This window comes from Xyrauchen texanus, chromosome 6 (genome assembly GCF_025860055.1).
Source record: "Xyrauchen texanus isolate HMW12.3.18 chromosome 6, RBS_HiC_50CHRs, whole genome shotgun sequence".
Taxonomy (NCBI): Eukaryota; Metazoa; Chordata; class Actinopteri; order Cypriniformes; family Catostomidae; genus Xyrauchen; species Xyrauchen texanus.
In genome coordinates this window covers 44569429-44594872 of record NC_068281.1, presented here as the reverse complement: position 1 = coordinate 44594872, position 25444 = coordinate 44569429, and the positions used below count along the sequence as shown (strand labels likewise).

The 25444-nt window shown below is 39.6% G+C and overlaps 1 protein-coding gene across 1 annotated transcript in view; it reads left to right on the top strand.

The window, feature by feature from the left end:
- Window positions 1–25444, top strand: part of LOC127645735 (zinc finger protein 271-like) — a 73625-nt gene that overhangs the window by 27467 nt on the left and 20714 nt on the right. The window contains exon 3 of the mRNA XM_052129397.1: window positions 5604–6744. Within this exon, the coding sequence (XP_051985357.1) occupies window positions 5604–6744 (1141 nt within the window). The remainder of the gene's footprint in view (window positions 1–5603; window positions 6745–25444) is intronic.

The window sequence follows — 25444 nt, the reverse complement described above, 5'->3', positions numbered from 1 at the left end:
CATTAAAACGGCTGTTTAATATTGACAAAATGCATTGAAAATGTTAACAGATGAAATCCTAAGGAAACCTTGCTGCTAAATCACGTATGTTGTATATTCAAAACAGATGGGCATCATAAAGATAGATAGTGTTTTAACTGTGTGTAATTTATTAATGTTATAGTGTTAATATTTTTTATAATGTATATTGTTATATACTTATTAAAATTGACTTGATTCACATGTAGAGATATAATGGTATGAAATTTCACGATTATCGTGACCAAAAATATCACGGTTATCAGTACTATCACGGTATTGTTAAAATGTGCTGAAAATGTACAAAAAGTACTGATACACACACTGAAATCATTTGGGTAGTTGACAAATGGCCAAGAAAAAGTACTTTTTTTGGAAAACATAACTTTTTAAGAAAAAATACCTATATTTATGGAGTATGAAAACTGTAGTTTCAGAAAATAGTAGTGGTCACTCATTTTGTCAATGACTTCACATATTTTTTTTCACGTTTTCACTCAACAGTACTGTAAATGTGTCCTATGGTGTGACAGTTAAAAAGTACTAAGAAATTATATTCAATAACATAAAAAAAATACTTGAGAGAATTGTTCACATTATTCAAACATTTTTTTTATTAAAGTGCTATTTATTTTACATGAAAGTACTAATTAGAATAATTTTCACCATGAATAGATGAACTTGATAAACTTTTCCCTACAAATGTCAATAAAACTTTTTTGCCAACCTTACAAAACTGTTTGAAATTGTACCCATCTAAGAGGAGATATTATTGTAACTCCCCTAATGCCAAACTTGACTCTTTTTTTAAAAGATATTTTAAAATAAGTATATTTTTCTGTTGTTTTATGTTTGTCACACCATAGGACAAAACGTCACACCAAAGGACAAAGATAGTCATTGCATAATGAGTCAGCATATATAGTGTTTATTGTAACAATTATAAAGGAGGACATTTGTTTTTATTTTTCAGCAATATAAACTGTGAAAAACATATCACACCAATAGTAACTTTGATACTTATAGATCCATCAATAAGAAAGCATTGATGCTTATAATATCTTATTATAGGTAGTGATTTAACATATATCTAATTTATTTCTCCTCTCAGTCTCCGTGCACGAGTGTGTTCGGCTGTTTTGAGTAGTGATTTAACATACACTCACCTAAAGGATTATTAGGAACACCATACTAATACTGTGTTTGACCCCTTTCGCCTTCAGAACTGCCTTAATTCTACGTGGCATTGATTCAACAAGGTGCTGAAAGCATTCTTTAGAAATGTTGGCCCATATTGATAGGATAGCATCTTGCAGTTGATAGAGATTTGTGGGATGCACATCCAGGGCACGAAGCTCCCGTTCCACCACATCCCAAAGATGCTCTATTGGGTTGAGATCTGGTGACTGTGGGTGCCATTTTAGTACAGTGAACTCATTGTCATGTTCAAGAAACCAATTTGAAATGATTCGAGCTTTGTGACATGGTGCATTATCCTGCTGGAAGTAGCCATCAGAGGATGGGTACATGTTGGCCATAAAGGGATGGACATGGTCAGAAACAATGCTCAGGTAGGCCGTGGCATTTAAACGATGGCCAATTGGCACTAAGGGGCCTAAAGTGTGCCAAGAAAACATCCCCCACACCATTACACCACCACCACCAGCCTGCACAGTGGTAACAAGGCATGATGGATCCATGTTCTCATTCTGTTTACGCCAAATTCTGACTCTACCATCTGAATGTCTCAACAGAAATCGAGACTCATCAGACCAGGCAACATTTTTCCAGTCTTCAACTGTCCAATTTTGGTGAGCTCTTGCAAATTGTAGCCTCTTTTTCCTATTTGTAGTGGAGATGAGTGGTACCCGGTGGGGTCTTCTGCTGTTGTAGCCCATCCGCCTCAAGGTTGTGCGTGTTGTGGCTTCACAAATGCTTTGCTGCATACCTCGGTTGTAACGAGTGGTTATTTCAGGCAAAGTTGCTCTTCTATCAGCTTGAATCAGTCGGCCCATTCTCCTCTGACCTCTAGCATCAACAAGGCATTTTCGCCCACAGGACTGCCGCGATACTAGATGTTTTTCCCTTTTCACACCATTCTTTGTAAACCCTAGAAATGGTTGTGCGTGAAAATCCCAGTAACTGAGCAGATTGTGAAGTACTCAGACCGCCCGTCTGGCACCAACAACCATGCCACGCTCAAAATTGCTTAAATCACCTTTCTTTCCCATTCTGACATTCAGTTTGGAGTTCAGGAGATTGTCTTGACCAGGACCACACCCCTAAATGCATTGAAGCAACTGCCATGTGATTGGTTGATTAGATAATTGCATTAATGAGAAATTGAACAGGTGTTCCTAATAATCCTTTAGGTGAGTGCATGTTATCTGTTTGAAATAATGATAGAATATAGATTAATGGATCAACAGAGAAATTAATGTAATGTATACTTAATTATGAACTCATGACCTACTGTGTTTTCCCTACAAATGTAACCACTTACTTATTAATTTCTTATAAAACACAATATAGTTTATTATTCTGTAATAACAAGCTTATTATTTAATATTGTTGAACCTGAACCTCACACAGGTCTATTCTGATACTGAAAAATAAGCAGTCATTCAGTCACTCAGCAAGATCCCTGAATTATTTTAAGATGTATATGGCAACATTTCAGTTTGATTTACTTTCTCCATTGTTCTCTTAGGATCGCATCCTTTCTCTGTGGATCCTTTTAATTCGCTCCCTATACTGTCTGGTCCTCTCTTTTGCACTCATCTCTCCCTCAGTTCTTTCTGTTCTAAAAAGTTAAGTAGCATTATAAGTAGTAGCACTGTATTTATGTACTTTATATTTGTTTATAGTTGTTACATTATACATTATAGTTGTTTTAGTAACACTTCAGAAAATTTTATGTAGTCTCCAAAAATGGCAATAAACATTCAAATGTAAGTCATTATTGAATTTAAAATCATCAAAACTGGTCAAAAAGAATGAAAAGTATGTTAACAAACTTTATCTATTTGTTTTAATAGCTTCTTAAGGAGGTCTTGTCCTATTGTGTGACATCTGTGTCCTATGGTGTGACAGGCCAAAGTGTCACACCAAAGGACATTTCCTGTCACACCAAAGGACATTTGAGCTTTTGTGGCATGTTAATAACCATGCTAATGCTAGCTGAACTGTCATTAGCAATTGGCATGATACATTTGCATAATATTATATAGTCCTGCTTTTAAAAATACAAATTTGAATTCAAAAAATTAATTTAGGGGTGTCACACCAAAGGACAAAAAAACTTAACAACTTCAGTGGTCTGAAAACATAGTTAAATATTTGAACAATTCTGAGAGAAATACTTACCATGTGCACTGCTCATGGGCTTCATAGGGGTATTCAGTCACATGACCTTGAATGGTTTCTTTCAAATAAATGTAGTTGTCCATGATATTGCCCAACTTAATATCAGGTTATTGCATAACACCAAAGGACATTTTATCTGTGACAAACTTTATGAAATTCCTACACTTTAAAAAATGTATGTATAGGAAAAGTGATGACCACTTAGTGAAATAGACACTTGCACAATTATGCCAGGAGTGTCCATTAAGATTTTTAAACATTATTTTCTTTATTTATAAAAGTTAATATTTATGAAATACTTTTGTCTACCGTCACACCATAGGACGATTTTGAGATTTGGCTCAAAGTTATAAAAAAATTAAAAATAACTCATTCAACAAATTCATGTAAAACAAGAAAATATTTAACCATTTACAGTATTCTAAATGATGAAAATGTGAAATCATTTTTTTTTTTCTTCTGTGACGGTGAAAAATCAACGTCACGTCAACTACCCATTTAAACAGGTTTTATATTTGAAAAACAACAAATAAAAATAGTAACAAAGGAATAGCAAATGCAGTATAGCAGAGTACGTGAGCGGAGCAGAGAGGGAAGCGGCATGATTTTGCCTGGAGCGAAGAGCGGGTTTTTTATAAAATCAGAGCGTCATTGTTTTCTCTCGCTGCAAGAGCGCACAACTAATGCTCCATCACGGGCAAAACACCTGTTAACGGACCTTAATGCAATAATTCACCAAGCGTTAAGCAGTGTTTGGCATTAAGAAAAGATGGAATTTCTGATATAACCAGAAAGAATAACAAAATACTATTTTAAAATCTAGCAGCACTTGGTAATGTTCAACATCCAGCGCGAAGGTTACTTTCACTTTCTGTTTTCACGACCCCTATTATTGAGTAAAGCTTGACTTAACTACATGCTTGTGTCTCGTCTCATTCTTACATCAACTGGCACATAGTGAAAATTAATGACAGGGTGGCGAAGGAGAACACGAGTGGGGAAGGTGATTGCCATGATCAAAACATTTTGTGAAATCCTAAAAGACCGTGTCCAAAGAACACATTGATAATTCGTTCACATGTGGAGAGAAATTCTAAAGGTCAGCAATACATATATGCCTTATAAAATATTTTGAAAATGTACAGTATCTCACACTGATACTGAGTACACCCCTCACATTTTTGAAAATATTTGATTATATCTTTTCATGTGACAACACTGAAGAAATGACACTTTGCTACAATGTAAAGTAGTGAGTGTACAGCTTGTATAACAGTGTAAATTTGCTGTCCCCTCAAAATAACTCAACACACAGCCATTAATGTCTAAACCTCTGGCAACAAAAGTGAGTACACCCCTAAGTGAAGATGTCCAAATTTGGCCCAATTATGTATTAATAAAATGTTTTAATATAGCCTACTGTATGTTGGAATTAACATTAACCAAGATTAATAAATTAAATAAGAGTGGGGTTTATTGTAATTCATGTTAAATTATGTAGTTAACTAACGTTAACAAATAAAAACATTTAGCATTTTGTACTCACTTTTGTTACCACACTACAGTGAGTATAAAAGGCCTTGCTATCAGCTCTATTTCACCGAAGTCGTGTATGTCTCAGGAAGCACATCTAACATAACTCATTTGTGGCGACATCATTACATGTGTCTCTTGAGCTAACACGAGCAAAGCATAAACAGCCTGTACAAGTTAGTCTCGCCACAACATTCAAGCAGCCTCTCACTGCAAGCTCAGACAGAGCTAAAGCACCATAGGAGTGTTAATTGCTGTAGATAGATGACCATACTCAGTCATTGAGAAAACAGGATTTAAGCATCTGCTTAACATGCTTGAGCCCAGTTATGAACTTAAAATTGAGTGATAAGTACAATTGGTTAGCTGAAACATAACTCTGCACAAATTATGTCTTAATTTTGTTACAGTTATTGTAATTGCAAGTTTTTTACTTTAATTATTATTTATGTTTTTATAAAATGTGAATCTAAGAGGTTCTTAATTATTGAATTGTAATTTCATTGAAGAAATATGCATAGTGCAGTCATGTATAAATGAGCCTTCATAATAACAATAGTTTTATACCATATTCGATGGCATTAACATGAGCAAGGTGGAATTTGCACATTAAAGATCACATTGAAATAGACTCTGCTATTAAATTGAAAATCTTGAAATTAATGATGAAAATAATTTTATTTTAGATCCGATGGAATTGAAAAAGGAAAGTCAACAACTGAATCAAGTGGAGGAGAAACACCACCTGTTTCCTACAGTTGATGATTTTGCAACTGGCAAAAACTCCCCAAAAAAACCTCAAAGACAGAGAGTAAAAAAATCTTTCACCTGCCCTCTGTGTGGAAACAGTTTTTCAGAGAGATGTCACCTTAAGAGACACATGAAAATCCACACTGGAGAGAAGCCTTTCACCTGCCCTCTTTGTATGAAGAGTTTTAGAGATAGAAGTAACCTGCAGAATCATATGAGAATCCACACTGGAGAGAAACCTTACACGTGCACTCACTGTATGAAGAGATTTAGAGACAGCAGTCACCTTCAGAGACACATAAGAATGCACACTGGAGAAAAACCTTACACCTGCCATCTGTGTGTGAAGAGTTTCACACGTAAAGGAAGCCTTAATATGCACATTCGAATTCACAAAGGTGAGAGGCCTTTCACCTGCCATCAGTGTGGGATTACTTTCACACAGAAAGTAAATCTTAATATGCATATACAAATTCACGAAGGTAAAAGGCCTTTTACCTGCCATCAGTGTGGGAATACTTTCACTCGAAAAGGGAGTCTTACTAAGCACATGAGAATTCACACTGGTGAGAAGCCTTATACATGCCCTCACTGTGAGAAGAGTTTCAGACAGGCATGCAATCTCAAAAGTCATCTGTCTGTGCACTCTGGAGAAAAGTCATATAGATGTGATCAGTGTGGAATTTTTTTTGCTTCTGCATCACTCTTAAGAACACACCGGAAAATTCATCCAATCGAGAAGCCATACTTGTGTTCATTTTGTGGAAAGAGTTTTTCACAGCTGCGCACTTTAAAAGAGCACCAGAACATACATACTGGTGTGAGAGATCATGTGTGCTCTGAGTGCGGGAAGGCTTTTCTCAGAGTTCATGACTTGGAACGTCACAAAAGAATCCATACTAGGGAAAAACCTTACAAGTGTTCAAATTGTGGAAAGAGTTTCAGTCAGTCAAGAACCCTAAAAGCACATGAGAGAGTGCATACTGGAGAGAAGCCATACCACTGCACTTCATGTGGGAAGAGTTTCACCCAAGCAAGTACTCTTCTGACTCATAATAAAAAAAAGCATTGTCCAGAGTTTTCACAATGAGCAGCATTCATCTTTGTGTTATGTAAATAGTGTGACATTTCGAAAATCCAGAAGATGGAATTTCTCTCAAAAGAATACAATTACAAATAAAGCTGCAAGCTGCAATTACAGACCCAAACACACCAAACAGTTTGATTGAATATATAATTTTGATGATGATTTTAGGTAGTGTGGACATTTAATAACAAGTATACTTGTTACACTATAGTGTAACAAATCTGCTTCTGAGATTCAACCAATATGTTGAGTACGCCAAAGCGTCCATGAGATACAGTTGAAGTCAGAAGTTTAAATACATCTTAGCCAAATACATTTAAACTCACAATTCCTGACATTTAATCGTTCTGCCCACACATTTTATCGGATTATTATCGGATTGAGATAAGGTCTTTGTGATGGCCACTCCAATACCTTTACTATGTTGTCCTTAAGCCATTTTGCCACAAATTTGTAGATATGCATTGTCCATTTTGAAGACCCATTTGCGAACAAGCTTTAACTTCCTGTTTGATGTCTTGATTTGTTGCATCAATATATCTGCATAATTTTCCTTCTTCATGATTTCATTATTTTGTGAAGTGCACCAGACCCTCCTGCAGCAAAGCATCCCCACAATATGATGCTTCCACCCCCATGCTTCACGGTTGGGATGGTGTTCTTCGGCTTGCAAGCCTCACCCTTTTTCTTCCAAACATAACGATGGTCATTACGGTCAAACAGTAAAATATTTATTTCATCAGACCAGAGGACATTTCTTCAGAAAGTAAGATCTTTGTCCCCATGTCCACTTGCACACTGTAGTCTTGCTTTTTATGGTAGTTTTGGAGCAGTGGCTTCTTCCATGCTGAGCAACCTTTCAGGCTATGTCGATATAGGACTCGTTTTACTGTGGATATAGATACCTTTTTCCTCCAGCATCTTCACAAGGTCCTTTGCTGTTGTTCTGGGATTGATTTGCACAGAATGTGTCTCCTTCCTGAGTGGTATGATGGCTGCATGGAACTGTGGTGTTTATACTTGAATACTAATGTTTGTACATAAGGCTGGGCGATAAAACGATATCAATATTTATTGCGATAAAAAACTCCATGATATCGACGATAAGCTTTTGAGTAATTTTCAATATTTAGTGTTCTACATCTAGACATGTGTGTTACTAAAAACGCTAGCAATTTGGCTTGCTTATCGTATGTTTCCACTGGCGCGTAGTGAGCGAATGTGAGTGAGCGCTTTCAATTCCTTCCTATGGAAACCGAGCGTCAAGCTCGCGAGTTGGATTGTAAAATTGACAGCAGCGCGGGGCAAGCGGTTCTCTAGCATTGGGAGTGGCTTTGTGCCGATCTCTTCCGCATTAGTATGAAGTTGCTATTGTCCCCCGCTATGCAGGTCACTGATTCCATATTGACTGCAAGATATCATGACGACGGTTACGCCCTCTCATCGTCTCTAGTGAACAGCGCGACAAAACAACAGTGCCGGTTACATCATATCTGACCTTTCTGCACTGTATTCTTGAAAACATTTCTCTAGCACTGAAACACGCTTCACTGATGCCCTGTCCCGGGCTTCACACGTATTCTCTTTTCCCCACATGTGCGTAAACATGAGGTGCGTGTTTCCAGAGCGCCTTTAGACCATAATGTTTTTTCTTTCTAAATTTAGTTTTATTAATCAGCATGTTCCAAGCCTTTAATAATAAACAAATAGATTTCTGCTCTAATTTTGTAAAATGATTCAGATTTCATCATCTCTGAAAAGGATGAAAGACAAAACAATTACTAGTTTGTAGCCTAGTCTTACTCACTTCAATGAAAATAGAAAAATGGTCCATTCAGACTTTTACATTTTCAAAAGTTTCTCTATGGAGATACCCCTGAACCCCCATACAGTATCATTCCTCAGTCACAAGGGCTTCTATGCCCCCATACTTGGATATCTGTATGTAAAGAAATATGAAAATAATTTTAATGTAAAAAAAAATATATATATATATGAAATATATATATTGTGATAATATTGTTTTGCCATATTGCCCAGCCCTATTTGTACAGATGAACGTGGTACCTTCAGGTGTTTGGAAATTGCTCCCAAGGTTGAACCAGACTTGTGGAGGTCCACAATGTTTTTTTTCTGAGGTCTTCTGATTTCTTTAGATTTTTTTAATGATGTCAAGCAAAGAGGCACTGAGTTTGAAGGTAGGCCTTAAAAAAACTTCCACAGGTACACCTCAATTGACTCCAATTAGCCTAATAGTCTAATTGTCTAAAGGCTTGACATTGTTTTCCAGAATTTTCCAAGCTGCTTAAAGGCACAGGTAACTTAGTGTATGTAAACAGCTGACCCACTGGAATTGTGATTCTAGTCAATTAAAAGTGAAACAATCTGTCTGTAAACAATTGGTGGAAAATTACTTGTGTCATGCACAAAGTAGATGTCCTAAATTACTTGCCAAATCTATAGTTTGCTAATATGAAATCTGTGAAGTGGTTAAAAATTTAGTTTTAATGACTAAGTGTATGTTAACTTCTGACTTCAACTGTACAGCCTCAGATCTTTTTGGCATCTTGCCATGAAATTAATTGATGCGTTACACAAGAATGGCTTGATCTATCAAAAAGCTTTTCGTAACTTTTTGTGATGAGTGTACCTAGGTGATGCATGCCAAATGTCATGCAAATCGGATATATGGCCAAGGAGTTTTTAAAAAGTAGGTTTTCAATTACATTCAAAATGGGGAACAGGAAGTATGTCTGACTATGGCAAATCTGGTATCATACTGGGCATGGCCTAAGGATGATAATGACAATAGGCTAAACGTATCAGAAGTTATAACCTTTTCATTCTATCTTTTGACCACTAAATGCCGCTGTCTCCAAATGTTTTAAGTACCTTCAGAGCATGGTCCCGATGACACGTACCAAATTGTTTATCGATACGCTAATGTGTTTGTAGAATACAGCATTTTATGACAAAATTCATAAAAGTATATGCTCAATATGGCCAACATGTGCAAATTGGGTTTCCTTTGACTCTCTATGCCCCAAGAAATCTAAAGAGACCAGTCGCATGATTTAATGCCAGACTATTCAGAGGTTACAGCCAAAAATAACTTTTTCATATTTCTTGGCACTGTGCCGAAACTGTGCAAGTACCCTCAGGACATGATGGCTATGACATATGCCAAATTTCGTGTCAATTCGCTAAAGCTTTGAGAAGTTACAGCCCCATGTCCATTTTGGTATGTTCGCCATCAAATTCTTTGCTGCTCCTATAATCTTGAATTCCATAACATTCAAAATGGTGGAAAATCTAGTCAGGACATGACTCAGCATGAGCCAATGAATCAAAGGAAATATATTTGTTTCTAGCCCTAACAGTTCAAAAGTTATTAGCATAAACTTACTGTAATTGCAACTTTGAACAAGCGCTACAGGGTTTGAAACGGAGACAATTTTTGGGACAATTATAGTTAAGTGTGTCGAAATTTCACAACTTTCCTCCTAAGGGTTCTATGGGCTGCAGTGAACTTCAAGAGTGGACAAACAATAATACGATGATGAAGAAAACTAAAGAATATAATAGGTGCCTATGTACCATTGGTGCTTATCCCCTAATTATGTCATTAATTGTCAATGCTAGAGTAATATTGTGCTGAATTTTCATGAAAACTCTCAAATTGTATATTTGATGTAATGTGTTGTTACGTCTGGGGATGTTACATTTTATTCATTTATTAGCTGATCATTTATCTACATATTTACAGCAAAGAAGATGTATGTCCATGATGGGCTGTGGGTTTGTGGGACCATGAAAATGTAAAATAATTTTGTAATATAAAAACATCCATTGAATGATTGTAAATATGATAAGTGTCTCTTTCTTATTAAAAGAACACACAGTGTGTATAACAGTTTATTTAGTGCAACAGATTCAGTGAAAACAAAGAACAATTGGGGCAAATGAACTAGTGAATACACGTTAAAACTGGAACAATGCTTGCGGTCAGTGAAAGTACACCAATGTCTGAAAGATAATAAACAATTTTTATACATATTTGTTGTCACTTTCACTTATTTGTCATTTGTGATTATTCAGAGCTCATTTTAAAGAAATGGTTCACACAAAAATTAGAATTCTCTCATTTATTCACCCTTATCATGAAGTCTCAAACTCATATGGCTTACTTTCTTCTTCCAAACCCAAACTAAGATATTTTGTACATGATGTGTTTGTTCATACAATGCAAGTCAGTGTGACCTACAAATTTTCAAGCTACAAAAAGGCAGAATAAAAGTATTGTTTTCTCTTTAAATTAAGTTTATTTTGCTTACCCCTTGGCAGATTTCTTTTCTTGTTTTGAGTCTAAAGTTCACTGAATTTAGACTTAATATCTTAACTGAATTAACAAGACTTAATATCTTATCCCATTTTGCTTGACAAGTAAATAAAGCATGTTTTAAGAAAGTTTAGATAATTTGACAGGAAAACAAGACAAAAATACTTTTCTTGCCAAATCATTTTTTGCAGTGCTGCCACAGTTTAATTGAGCTATCAAAGGAGTAAAATACATGTGGTCTAGATTAAATGGTTTAATTTCCCTGTTGATCATTATTGAAACTATTTTTTAGGAGGAGTTAGATGTTTTAATTCACTGATATGACTCGTAACAGTTCTCGAGTCAACAGTACAACGTGTCACTCGAAACAGTTCTCGAGTCAACAGTACAACAGAGTCACTCGTAACAGTTCTCGAGTCAACAGTACAACGAGTCACTCGTAACAGTTCTCGAGTCAACAGTACAACGAATCACCCGTAACAGTTCTCGAGTCAACAGTACAACGAGTCACTCGTAACAGTTCTCGAGTCAAAAGTACAACGAGTCACTCGTAACAGTCCTCGAGTCAACAGTACAATGAGTCACTCCTAACAGTTCTCGAGTCAACAGAACACTGAACTGAGAATCGCCTATTTTGGAAGTGTCGGACATACTGAGCTGCTGACATTGAGCATGTGTTTGATTAAGGGGCGAAATTGATGTTTCAGGTGTATTTTGCTGAACAACAGAGAGTGTAACAAATAAAATATACTGGAAATATGTTTATGATGATTGTATTACCATTTTATCAATGTATAAAAATGTATCCAGTCTACAGCTCTCGTTTCAACAATACATTGAGTCGTTCGCAGCAGTTCTCGAGTCAACAATATACTGATCCGAGGACAGCAGCTCTTTGAGTCAACAGTACAGTGTTCCAAGGACAGAAGTTCTCGAGTCAACAGTACACTGATCTGAGGACAGCAGCTCTCGCATTGTTCCAAGGACAGCAGTTCTCGAGTCAACAGTACACTGATCCGAGGACAGCAGTGTGCGAGTCACCAGTACACTGAACTGAGAATCGCCTCTTTCGGATATAATACTGAGAACTGCTGATCAGGGAGCAGCTGATGAGCATGCATGAACCGAGGACTTGAATGAGGGGGTGAAACATTTCAGTCGAGAGATGTAAACAAATTTGACTATTGAGTATTGATTATGCAGATTATATCTGAAGTTGTGATGAGCTGGATCGTGGATTCTTTAAAAAAGGGCTAGTGGATTAAGACAAGTTTAATCACTTTTTAAGATTTAAACATATAGAACATCCACGTGTGTATATCAGTGTCAGTATTGAGTGCTTTAGGTGCAAAATTTTAATATAGGATACTGTAAGATCACTGAACGAAACACTGATGACAATAAATTCCCTTATTATTATAACTTAATTGAATAAAATGTTATAATCAGCAATAAGCCCTTACATATGGCTTTATCGAATGTGTTTGTGCGTGTATTCTACAACGCCGGCGTATTAGCATTATATATATATATATATATATATATATAGTGACAACATAACGTGATGACGATGAGGTGAATCAGTTTTTTGAGCTAGTTCATTGAAACAAACCATCCGAAAGAACTGGTTCGCGGAAAAGAATCGGACTTCCCATCACTGGCTGTGTCTCGTTTGGAAGGCTGCAGCCTTCGAATGCGACCTTCTTTCACAGGAATTCAGAGGTTGCATGAGGTGTATCCTTCCTCGGCACTCACAACCCACAATTCTCTGCTTCAACGGAAATGCCTAAAATAATGACACCAATTTGCCCTTAAATATGATTTTCAAATGCAAGGAATGTTCATTTCCAAGTTGAAGTACCTGATTATATGGGTGCAGAGTATTTATAACTAGATAGGTACATTTCCTGAAGAAAATGTGAGTGGTGCTTGCCGTGGCAAAACTCGTCAAACAGCATGTTGTAACTCGAAAAGAACAAAAATCATGGTCATAAATAAATCAACCCAGAAGTCTGTACGATTTTCTGGTGCAGAAATATGTGATTTGTTACTCGGTTGCTAGGGTAAGCCCGTGTGGTTGCTATGCAGTTACCAAGGTAATACAATACATGGCTCCTTTCCATCCTGAGTGAAATAAGTCAACCCGGAAGTCTCTAGTGTTTTCTGATGCAGAGATATGTGATTTGTTACTCGGTTGCTAGGGTAACCCCATGTGGTTGCTAGGCAGTTACCGTAGTGATACTTATCAAGTGTCCTTGCCATTCTGATTGGAATAAATCAACCCAGAAGTCTCTCTGATTTTCTGGTGCAGAGATATAGTTATAGCTAAACAGTTGCTAGGGTACTCTGTTTAGTTGCTAGGGAGTGGCTTGGCAGCTGCCAATCATGAAACTTCAAAGGCTGCTTGTCAGTATGAATGATATAAACCAACTCCCATGCCTCTGTGACATTCAGAATGGAAGATATGCCTCTATGGATTTTGGTTGATAAGGTGCTCGACAATGGTTGCTAGGGAGGGGCTAGGAAGTGTTGAGGTGATTCATGATTGGCTGTTTGCTGCCCCGAGTCAAACGAGACCACCCTTGTGTTTCTATGACACTTCTATCCGGAGATATCCCTTTGATGTCTTTCATTAGAAGTCTATGGGACTTGTTGCTAAGGTGCTTTAAATTGTTGTTAGGGCATGGCTTGATAGCTTCACAATGATCCCGAGAGACTGATTGGTCGTCTGAGTAAAATGAGTGATTTGTTACTCGGTTGCTAGGGTAAGCCCATGTGGTTGCCATGCAGTTACCAAGGTAATACAATACATGGGTCCTTTCCATCCTGAGTCAAATAAGTCAACCCGGAAGTCTCTACGTTTTTCTGATGCAGAGATATGTGATATGTTACTCTGTTGCTAGGGTAACCCCTCCTTGTTGCTAGGCAGTTACCATAGTGATTATAATGAAGTGTCTTTGCCATCCTGATTGAAATAAACCAACCCAGAAGTCTCTATGTTTTTCTGATGCAGAGATATGTGATTTGTTACTCGGTTGCTAGGGTAACCCCATGTGGTTGCTAGGCAGTTACCATAGTGATACTTATCAAGTGTCCTTGCTATCCTGAGTAAAATCAGTCAACCAGGAAGTCTCTACGATATTCTGATCCAGAGATATGTGATTTGTTATTTGGTTGCTAGGGTAATCCCATCCTGGTTGCTAGGCAGTTACCATAGTGATTATAATCAAGTGTCTTTGCCATCCTGATTGAAATAAAGTCAACCCAGAAGTCCCTATGTTTTTCTGATGCAGAGATATGTGATTTGTTACTCGGTTGCTAGGGTAACCCCATGTGGTTGCTAGGCAGTTACAATAGTGATACTAATGAAGTCTCCTTGCCATCCTGATTGAAATAAATCAACCCAGAAGTCTCTACGTTTTTCTGATGCAGAGATATGTGATTTGTTACTTGGTTGCTAGGGTAACCCCATCTGGTTGCTAGGCAGTTACCATAGTGATACTAATGAAGTGTCCTTGCCATCCTGATTGAAATAAGTCAACCCAGAAGTCTCTACGTTTTTGTGATGCAGAGATATGTGATTTGTTACTCGGTTGCTAGGGTAACCCCATCTGGTTGCTAGGCAGTTACCATAGTGATACTAATCAAGTGTCCTTGCCATCCTGATTGAAATAAGTCAACCCGAAGTCTCTACGTTTTTCTGATGCAGAGATATGTGATTTGTTACTCTGTTGCTAGGGTAACCCCATCTGGTTGCTAGGCAGTTACCATAGTGATACTAATCAAGTCTCCTTGCCATCCTGATTGAAATAAGTCAACCCAGAAGTCTCTACTGATTTTCTGATGCAGAGATATGTGATTTGTTACTTGGTTGCTAGGGTAACCCCATCTGGTTGCTAGGCAGTTACCATAGTGATACTAATGAAGTGTCCTTGCCATCCTGGTTGAAATAAATCAACCCAGAAGTCTGTATGATTTTCTGGTGCAGAAATATGTGATTTGTTACTTGGTTGCTAGGGTACTGTGTTTAGTTGCTAGGGAGTGGCTTGGCAGCTGCCAATCATGAATCTCCAAAGGCTGCTTGTCAGTATGAATGATATAAACCAACTCCCATGCCTCTGTGACATTCAGAATGGAAGATATCCCTCTATGGATTTTGGTTGCTAAGGTGCTCGACAATGGTTGCTAGGGAGGGGCTAGGAAGTGTTGAGGTGATTCATGATTGGCTGTTTGCTGCCCCGAGTCAAACGAGACCACCCTTGTGTTTCTATGACACTTCTATCCGGAGATATCCCTTTGATCTGTTTCATTAGAAGTCTATGGGACTTGTTGCTAAGGTGCTCTTAAATGGTTGCTAGGGCGTGGCTTGATAGCTTCACAATGATCCTGAGAGACTGATTGGTCGTCTGAGTAAAATGAGCCTGCCCCCTTGTCTCTATGACACTGTGATCCAGAGCTATGTTCAATACAAATCACCATGCCATTTCATTTCATGGGCCGTCCTACACCATTATAAGTCAATTGGGGCAATTTTGGGCAGCTCCTGCCCCCAGGGTGCAACATTTACCCCATATTGAGGTATGCTCTACAGAGCCTGCCAGCCTCTTCAAATGTGGCAAATCACACGCTTCTGCTGAAATCCTCGCTCGGAGCTGTGATGCGCCAAAGTTTGTCGCAATGTTAAGTCTATGGGATTTTTCGGCTGCTTTTTGCCCCTGGGGCAAATACCGTACCTCGATCGCTTATAAAAGTCATAGCACACGTGTCCTCAATAGGTCGTTCGATTTGACACCTCATTCGTGGGTCTACGCCAAACGGTGAGGGACGAAGTTAGGTGCCGAAGTTTTGTACAGAGATATAAAAATAAAAATAAAAATAAAAACTAGATAGGTACATTTCCTGAAGAAAATGTGAGTGGTGCTTGCCGTGGCAAAACTCAGTCAAATAGCCTGCTTGAAAAGAACAGAAATTGTGGTCATAAATAAATCAACCCAGAAGTCTGTATAATTTTCTGGTGCAGAAATATGTGATTTGTTACTAGGTTGCTAGGGTAAGCCCATGTGGTTGCTATGCAGTTAGCAAGGTAATACAATACATGGCTCCTTTCCATCCTGAGTGAAATAATTCAACCCAAAAATCTGTACTGTTTTCTGGTGCAGAGATATGTGATTTGTTACTGGGTTGCTAGGGTAACCCCATGTGGTTGCTAGGCAGTTACCATAGTGATACTTATCAAGTCTCCTTGCTATCCAGAGTAAAATCAGTCAACCAGGAAGTCTCTACGATGTTGTGATCCAGAGATATGTGATTTGTTATTTGGTTGCTAGGGTAACCCCTCCTTGTTGCTAGGCAGTTACCATAGTGATACTTATCAAGTCTCCTTGCCATCCTGAGTGAAATAAACCAACCCAGAAGTCTCTACGTTTTTCTGATGCAGAGATATGTGATTTGTTACTCGGTTGCTAGGGTAAGCCCATCTGGTTGCTAGGCAGTTACCATAGTGATACTAATCAAGTGTCCTTGCCATCCTGATTGAAATAAGTCAACCCGAAGTCTCTACGCTTTTCTGATGCAGAGATATGTGATTTGTTACTCGGTTGCTAGGGTAACCCCATCTGGTTGCTAGGCAGTTACCACAGTGATACTAATCAAGTGTCCTTGCCATCCTGATTGAAATAAGTCAACCCGAAGTCTCTATGTTTTTCTGATGCAGAGATATGTGATTTGTTACTCGGTTGCTAGGGTAACCCCATCTGGTTGCTAGGCAGTTACCATAGTGATACTAATCAAGTGTCCTTGCCATCCTGATTGAAATAAGTCAACCCGAAGTCTCTACGCTTTTCTGATGCAGAGATATGTGATTTGTTACTCGGTTGCTAGGGTAACCCCATCTGGTTGCTAGGCAGTTACCATAGTGATACTAATCAAGTCTCCTTGCCATCCTGATTGAAATAAGTCAACCCGAAGTCTCTACGCTTTTCTGATGCAGAGATATGTGATTTGTTACTCGGTTGCTAGGGTAACCCCATCTGGTTGCTAGGCAGTTACCATAGTGATACTAATCAAGTCTCCTTGCCATCCTGATTGAAATAAATCAACCCGAAGTCTGTACTCTTTTCTGGTGCCGAGATATGTGATTTGTTTCTCGGTTGCTAGGGTAACCCCATCTGGTTGCTAGGCAGTTACCATAGTGATAGTAATCAAGTGTCCTTGCCATCCTGATTGAAATAAATCAACCCGAAGTCTGTACTCTTTTCTGGTGCCGAGATATGTGATTTGTTTCTCGGTTGCTAGGGTAACCCCATCTGGTTGCTAGGCAGTTAACATAGTGATACTTATCAAGTCTCCTTGCCATCCTGATTGAAATAAGTCAACCCGAAGTCTCTATGTTTTTGTGATGCAGAGATATGTGATTTGTTACTCGGTTGCTAGGGTAAGCCCATCTGGTTGCTAGGCAGATACCATAGTGATACTAATCAAGTGTCCTTGCCATCCTGATTGAAATAAGTCAACCCGAAGTCTCTACGCTTTTCTGATGCAGAGATATGTGATTTGTTACTCGGTTGCTAGGGTAAGCTCATCTGGTTGCTAGGCAGTTACCATAGTGATACTAATGAAGTGTCCTTGCCATCCTGATTGAAATAAGTCAACCCGAAGTCTCTATGTTTTTGTGATGCAGAGATATGTGATTTGTTACTCGGTTGCTAGGGTAAGCCCATCTGGTTGCTAGGCAGTTACCATAGTGATACTAATGAAGTGTCCTTTCCATCCTGATTGAAATAAGTCAACCCGGAAGTCTCTACGCTTTTCTGATGCAGAGATATGTGATTTGTTACTCGGTTGCTAGGGTAACCCCATCTGGTTGCTAGGCAGTTACCATAGTGATACTAATCAAGTCTCCTTGCCATCCTGATTGAAATAAATCAACCCAGAAGTCTCTCTGATTTTGTGGTGCAGAGATATAGTTACTGCTAAACGGTTGCTAGGGTACTCTGTTTAGTTGCTAGGAGTGGCTTGGCAGCTGCCAATCATGAATCTCCAAAGGCTGCTTGTCAGTATGAATGATATAAACCAACTCCCATGCCTCTGTGACATTCAGAATGGAAGATATCCCTCTATGGATTTTGGTTGTTAAGGTGCTCGACAATGGTTGCTAGGGAGGGGCTAGGAAGTGTTGATTTGATGCATGATTGGCTGTTTGCTGTCCCGAGTCAAACGAGACCACCCTTGTGTTTCTATGACACTTCTATCCGGAGATATCCCTTTGATCTGTTTCAATAGAAGTCTATGGGACTTGTTGCTAAGGTGCTCTTAATGGTTGCTAGGGCGTGGCTTGATAGCTTCACAATGATCCTGAGAGACTGATTGGTCGTCTGAGTAAAATGAGCCCACCCCTGGTCTCTATGACACTGTGATCCAGAGCTATGTTCAATACAAATCCCTATGCCTTTTCATTTCATGGGCCGTCCTACACCATTATAAGTCAATTGGGGCATTTTTGGGCAGCTCCTGCCCCCAGGGGTGCAACTTTTACCCCATATTGAGGTATGCTCTTACAGAGCCTGCCAGCCTCTTCAAATGTGGCAAATCACACGCTTCTGTGAAATCCTCGCCGGAGCTGTGACGCTCAAAGTTTGTCACAATGTTAAGTCTATGGGATTTTTCGGTCGCTTTTTTGCCCCTGGGGCAAATACCGCACTCCGATCGCTTATAAAAGTCATAGCACACGTGTCCTCAATAGGCCGTTCGATTTGACACCTCATTTGTGGGTCTACGCCAAACGGTGCGGGACGAGTTAGGTGCCGAAGTTTTGTACGGAGATAGAATAATAATAAAAAGAAGAAAAATAAAAATAAGTATGTGAGATTACAATAGTGATGCTTTGCAAGCACCACTAACTAGATAGGTACATTTCCTGAAGAAAATGTGAGTGGTGCTTGCCGTGGCAAAACTCGTCAAATAGCATGCTTGAAAAGAACAAAAATTATGGTCATAAATAAATCAACCCAGAAGTCTCTACGTTTTTCTGATGCAGAGATATGTGATTTGTTACTCGGTTGCTAGGGTAAACCCATCTGGTTGCTAGGCAGTTACCATAGTGATAGTAATGAAGTCTCCTTGCCATCCTTATTGAAATAAGTCAACCCGAAGTCTGTACTATTTTCTGGTGCAGAGATATGTGATTTGTTACTCGGTTGCTAGGGTAACCCCATCTGGTTGCTAGGCAGTTTCCATAGTGATAGTAATCAAGTTTCCTTGCCATCCTGAGTGAAATAAATCAACCCAGAAGTCTGTACTATTTTCTGGTGTAGAGATATGTGATTTGTTACTCGGTTGCTAGGGTACTATGTGTAGTTGCTAGGGAGTGGCTTGGCAGCTGCCAATCATGAAATTCCAAAGGCTGCTTGTCAGTATGAATGACATAAATCAACTCCCATGCCTCTGTGACATTCAGAATGGAAGATATCCCTCTATGGATTTTGGTTGCTAAGGTGCTCGACAATAGTTGCTAGGGAGGGGCTAGGAAGTGTTGAGGTGATTCATGATTGGCTGTTTGCTGCCCCGAGTCAAACGAGACCACCCTTGTGTTGGTATGACACTTCTAGCCGGAGATATCCCTTTGATCTCTTTCATTAGAAGTCTATGGGACTTGTTGCTAAGGTCCTCTAAATGGTTGCTAGGGCGTGGCTTGATAGCTTTGCAATGATCCTGAGAGACTGATTGGTCGTCTTAGTAAAATGAGGCAGGCCCCTTGTCTCTATGACACTGTGATCCAGAGCTATGTTTAATTAAAAATCCCTATTTCATGGGCCGCCCTACACCATTGTAAGTCAATGGGGGCAACTTTGGGCAGCTCCTGCCCCCAGGGGTGCAACTTTTACCCCATATTGAGGTATGCTCTTACAGAGCCTGCCAGCCTCTTCAAATGTGGCAAATCACACGCTTCTGCTAAATCCTCGCCGGAGCTGTGACGCGCCAAAGTTTGTCTCAATGTTAAGTCAATGGGATTTTTCGGCCGCTTTTTGCCCCTGGGGCAAATACCGCACTCGATCGCTTATAAAAGTCATAGCACACGTGTCCTCAATAGGTCGCTCGATTTGACACCTCATTCGTGGGTCTATGCCAAACGGTGCGGGACGAAGTTAGGTGCCGAAGTTTTGTTAAGAGATATAAAAATAAAAATAAAAATAAAAATAACTAGATAGGTACATTTCCTGAAGAAAATGTGAGTGGTGCTTGCCGTGGCAAAACTCGTCAAATAGCACTGCTTGAAAAGAACAGAAATTATGGTCATAAATAAATCAACCCAGAAGTCTGTATAATGTTCTGGTGCAGAAATATGTGATTTGTTAGTAGGTTGCTAGGGTAACCCCATGTGGTTGCTAGGCAGTTACCATAGGTGATACTAATACATGGCTCCTTTCCATCCTGATTGAAATAAGTCAACCCGAAGTCTGTATGTTTTTGTGATGCAGAGATATGTGATTTGTTACTCGGTTGCTAGGGTAAGCCCATCTGGTTGCTAGGCAGTTACCATAGTGATACTAATGAAGTCTCCTTGCCATCCTGATTGAAATAAGTCAACCCGAAGTCTCTACGTTTTTCTGATGCAGAGATATGTGATTTGTTACTCGGTTGCTAGGGTAACCCCATCTGGTTGCTAGGCAGTTACCATAGTGATACTAATCAAGTGTCCTTGCCATCCTGATTGAAATAAATCAACCCAGAAGTCTCTCTGATTTTCTGGTGCAGAGATATAGTTACTGCTAAACGGTTGCTAGGGTACTCTGTTTAGTTGCTAGGGAGTGGCTTGGCAGCTGCCAATCATGAATCTCCAAAGGCTGCTTGTCAGTATGAATGATATAAACCAACTCCCATGCCTCTGTGACATTCAGAATGGAAGATATCCCTCTATGGATTTTGGTTGTTAAGGTGCTCGACAATGGTTGCTAGGGAGGGGCTAGGAAGTGTTGATTTGATGCATGATTGGCTGTTTGCTGTCCCGAGTCAAACGAGACCACCCTTGTGTTTCTATGACACTTCTATCCGGAGATATCCCTTTGATCTGTTTCAATAGAAGTCTATGGGACTTGTTGCTAAGGTGCTCTTAATGGTTGCTAGGGCGTGGCTTGATAGCTTCACAATGATCCTGAGAGACTGATTGGTCGTCTGAGTAAAATGAGCCCACCCCCTCGTCTCTATGACACTGTGATCCAGAGCTATGTTCAATACAAATCCCTATGCCTTTTCATTTCATGGGCCGCCCTACACCATTATAAGTCAATTGGGGCATTTTTGGGCAGCTCCTGCCCCCAGGGGTGCAACTTTTACCCCATATTGAGGTATGCTCTTACAGAGCCTGCCAGCCTCTTCAAATGTGGCAAATCACACGCTTCTACTGAAATCCTCGCTTGGAGCTGTGACGCGTCAAAGTTTGTCTCAATGTTAAGTCTATGGGATTTTTCGGCTGCTTTTTTGCCCCTGGGGCAAATACCGCACTCGATCGCTTATAAAAGTCATAGCACACGTGTCCTCAATAGGTCGCTCGATTTGACACCTCATTCGTGGGTCTACGCCAAACGGTAGCGGACGAGTTAGGTGCCGAAGTTTTGTTACGGAGATAGAATAATAATAAAAAGAAGAAAAATAAATAATAAGTATGTGAGATTACAATAGTGATGCTTTGCAAGCACCACTAATAAGTATGTGAGATTACAATAGTGATGCTTTGCAAGCACCACTAATAAGTATGTGAGATTACAATAGTGATGCTTTGCAAGCACCACTAATTATATTAATATATAATTAAAATAAAGTATTAGACTAAAAAAAGTACACCTGTAAAATCTATTTTCTTTTCTCTTTATAAAACGGTTAGTTCCAATCCTTGATTCTGATTGGTCAATAGCTGTGCTTTATTCACGATAAAACACAGCTATGACCGCTTCACCCAACGGTTCTATTTATCACTGCGCCCTTAGCAACACCCTTAGCAACCACACGTATCAACATAAACATAGAAAAAAACGTAAGAATTAAAAAGGCTAAAATGTTTAAAGTAAATTTCGATTTACTAGGTGGCATGACGATGGATAAGTGGTTTGAGGAACAATTTGTAGAGACTTCTACAAATATGAGCCGTCATGCTGAAGTGCTGAAATGTAACATTGATACATTCGAGAAGACTCATAATGAAAAAAATACCGTGCAGCAAACCCATTGGGCAGTGAAATGCTTCGGTGACTGGTGTAGTGAAAAGGGTTGCAGCATTGATTTTAAACAAATCACCAAGACGGAACTCAACGCACTTCTCCGTGACTTCTACGGAACTGTCAGAAGCTCCAAAGGCGAAAAATATGGGATCAGTAGCTAAGTAGCGTTATGTGCGGGTCTGAACAGATTCCTGAATGATCCACCTTTGAGTTTGTCCTGGTGTCTGATGAGAGACAGCGAAGTCACCTCATCCAATAATGTTTTCGTTGGAGTCGTAAAGACAATGAGAAGAGAGGGTCGTGCACACACCTGAAGGACTCGTAAACAAAGTCTGGTTTGACGTGCAGTTACACTTCAGACGTAGAGGGAACCGAGAACTCATTCCAGACTCATTCTGCATTTTAACAAACGAAAATGGTCTAAAGTATGTCACAATGAGCTTCAATGAAGACACTAAAAACCATAAGGACCCACATGACAGAAATAAAGAGAGCAGGCGTGGCTTCATGTTCCAACAAAATGGGAACCCGCTTTGTCCCGTTGCCTCTCTAGAGAAGTACGTTTCTCTTCTGCCATCTAACCCCCCTGCTTTTTACCTTCACCCCAAAAAGCAAAACCTCTCTAAATGTGTTTGGTACGTAGATCACGCAGCGGCACATAAATCATATTTGGGGGTGTTAACATTTAACGTTAGAGTTTGTAAAATACAGACTGATGTCTATGTAAGAGGTAATAATAATCCTTTCCATTATAATTCGACAAGTTTTATTCATCAGATACACATTGTGTAAGTAACTTTAATGTTTACTCTATTCTTCTCCCAGTTCACCAGCCACTTACTTTTAAGTATTTCGGAGTGGATGAATTCACGTGTTGTAAATCCAACAGATCCGATTCTCTGAACTGCGTCTGCGGCACAAACTAACATGGCGGCGCTCATCGCAGCATACAGCTGAACTAACGCGATCATTATAAAGGTGTTTAAACAACAATACACTTCCACTTGCATGTATTTGACAATCGGAATATCAGATATTTCATGCCATAGCTAACACATTTGTGAATATTCTGAATAAAAAATGAAAAATGACATAAAAGCAGATCATCATTCATTCAGCGCTGTTGCTGCTGCGGTGTGTCACGTGACAAGCAATGATGCGTCACCATGGAAACCATAAAGTGACACATTCTAAATAACGGTCGCCTAGAAAAACTCAAGCTGGGGGGGTCAGTTATATGTTGTATGCGCAGCAGCAGCGGAGACATAATTTAAGGACGCGAGTCCCGGAAGAATATGATTTTATCCTCTTAGTGAAGAAAGCAACATTCCGGTAATGACACAAAAACGGATTTCAAATTTCTTTTTAAAAGCTGCCACAGCAAAGCGAATAAGAGAGGGGGGGGGCAACATCACTGGATTTGACATCCAATTCATCGTTATGTGTAGCACCACAAGCTGAAAGCCGCCGGGATGAGCAGCGGCAGCTGACCCAAGTGAATGAACCCACCACCGCCACCCTCACTACGAGCCACCCTCATCCCCCGTCGACACACGTGGATAGTCAAAAAGCAGATGCAGGTGCACAGTCCTTCAGGCCTCCACCTGATTATCATTTTCCAGTCAAAAAAAAAAGTGGGGAGAGCTTCGCACGCAGCTGTAGGGACTCCTGGTTCCGAGAGTGGAAGTGGCTGGAATATATTTTGGACAGTGATGGCATCATGTGTGGGGTGTGCAGATCGGCTGTTAAAAGTAAACTGCTGTGCCCAACCACCGACAGTTTGTTTTTAAAAGATAAGGGATTTTCAAATTGGAAAAAAGCAAAAGAGAAAATCAGAGACCACGAGAAATCTAAAACTCATTTAGATGCAACCCAAAGATTGGCAGCGTTGAAAAACACTCCAATAAATGCCCTACTCTCTGAAGCCAAGGCAAAGGAGCAGAGAACAGCGCGGAAAATCCTCGAACTTCAGCTGCGTAAGATTCTTGGGGCGCCAGGGGCTTCCACTGAGAGGGGATGCCAATCGGGATGGAGTCTTATGGCAGCTAATGCAGGAGCGAGTGCGCGATGATCCTGACCTCGATAAGTGGCTGAAAATGAAATATGAAATGTTGTGAAAATAAAACACAGCTCTCCGTCGTTCATTTCAGGGGTTCTATTTAATTACCATTTGTGCATTTCATTCATTGCGCGCCTTGACACCAGTTTAAAACTGAGTCCCAAAAGTCCGAGTAAGAAGCATAACTGCACGTTCACACCGCCGCTGACTTGAGCGGCAAAGAAGCTCTGGCCCTGTCGAGGACGCTTGTCTAAGAGTACGGGGAAGCTTGTTGATGCTTTGGCCTATGAGGTGTGATTTGTGCACTTTTTGGCGATCGCTAAGCAGAGGTGAACTAACGTGTATACGCTCGCGAGCCGTCTGGCCAAAATCCCATAGTATTCAGGCGTCAGAAGTAAGATTTGAGACGTCACACGTCACGGTTTGTATGGAACGCCAGGCAGTTCAAATATACGTGAATTTTAACACGTAGACAACGCGTAGACAACACGTTAACAACGTGCAAACAACGTGTTGTTGACGTGTTGTCTACGCGTTGTCTACGTGTTAAAATTTGCGTATATTTGAACTGCCTGGCGTTCCATATTCCATAGATAACGTACGTGTGGATAAACGTGTGGATAAACGTCTGGATAACGTACGTGTGGATCAACGTGTGGGTATTAGCCTAATAGTTAGGCTGAATTCTATCATCTCACTATTGTACCTTTTAAATTTGGGATATGATCATAACACACACTGTTTTCATGTTTTTGAAGGTTTACAACGCAGAATTAGAAAATTATCTGTTTTTGTCACATAACACACACAGGAAACAGTAATCCAATAGCAGTAGTTTTTAATGGGGTAATCCAAAATCGTAGTCTTCCAGGCAGGGGTCAAAATCCAAATAATCAAACCAAACACAAGAACTAAAACAAGAAACAAGCTAGAAACAGAACTCAGAAGTGGTGTGACATATAACAAGGACTCCGTGACAATGATTGAACAGACAGGGTATAAATACACAGATACTAACAATGAATAACAGGGAACAGCTGGGTACAAAGATGACGGGGAACAGCTGAGTGCAATGAACA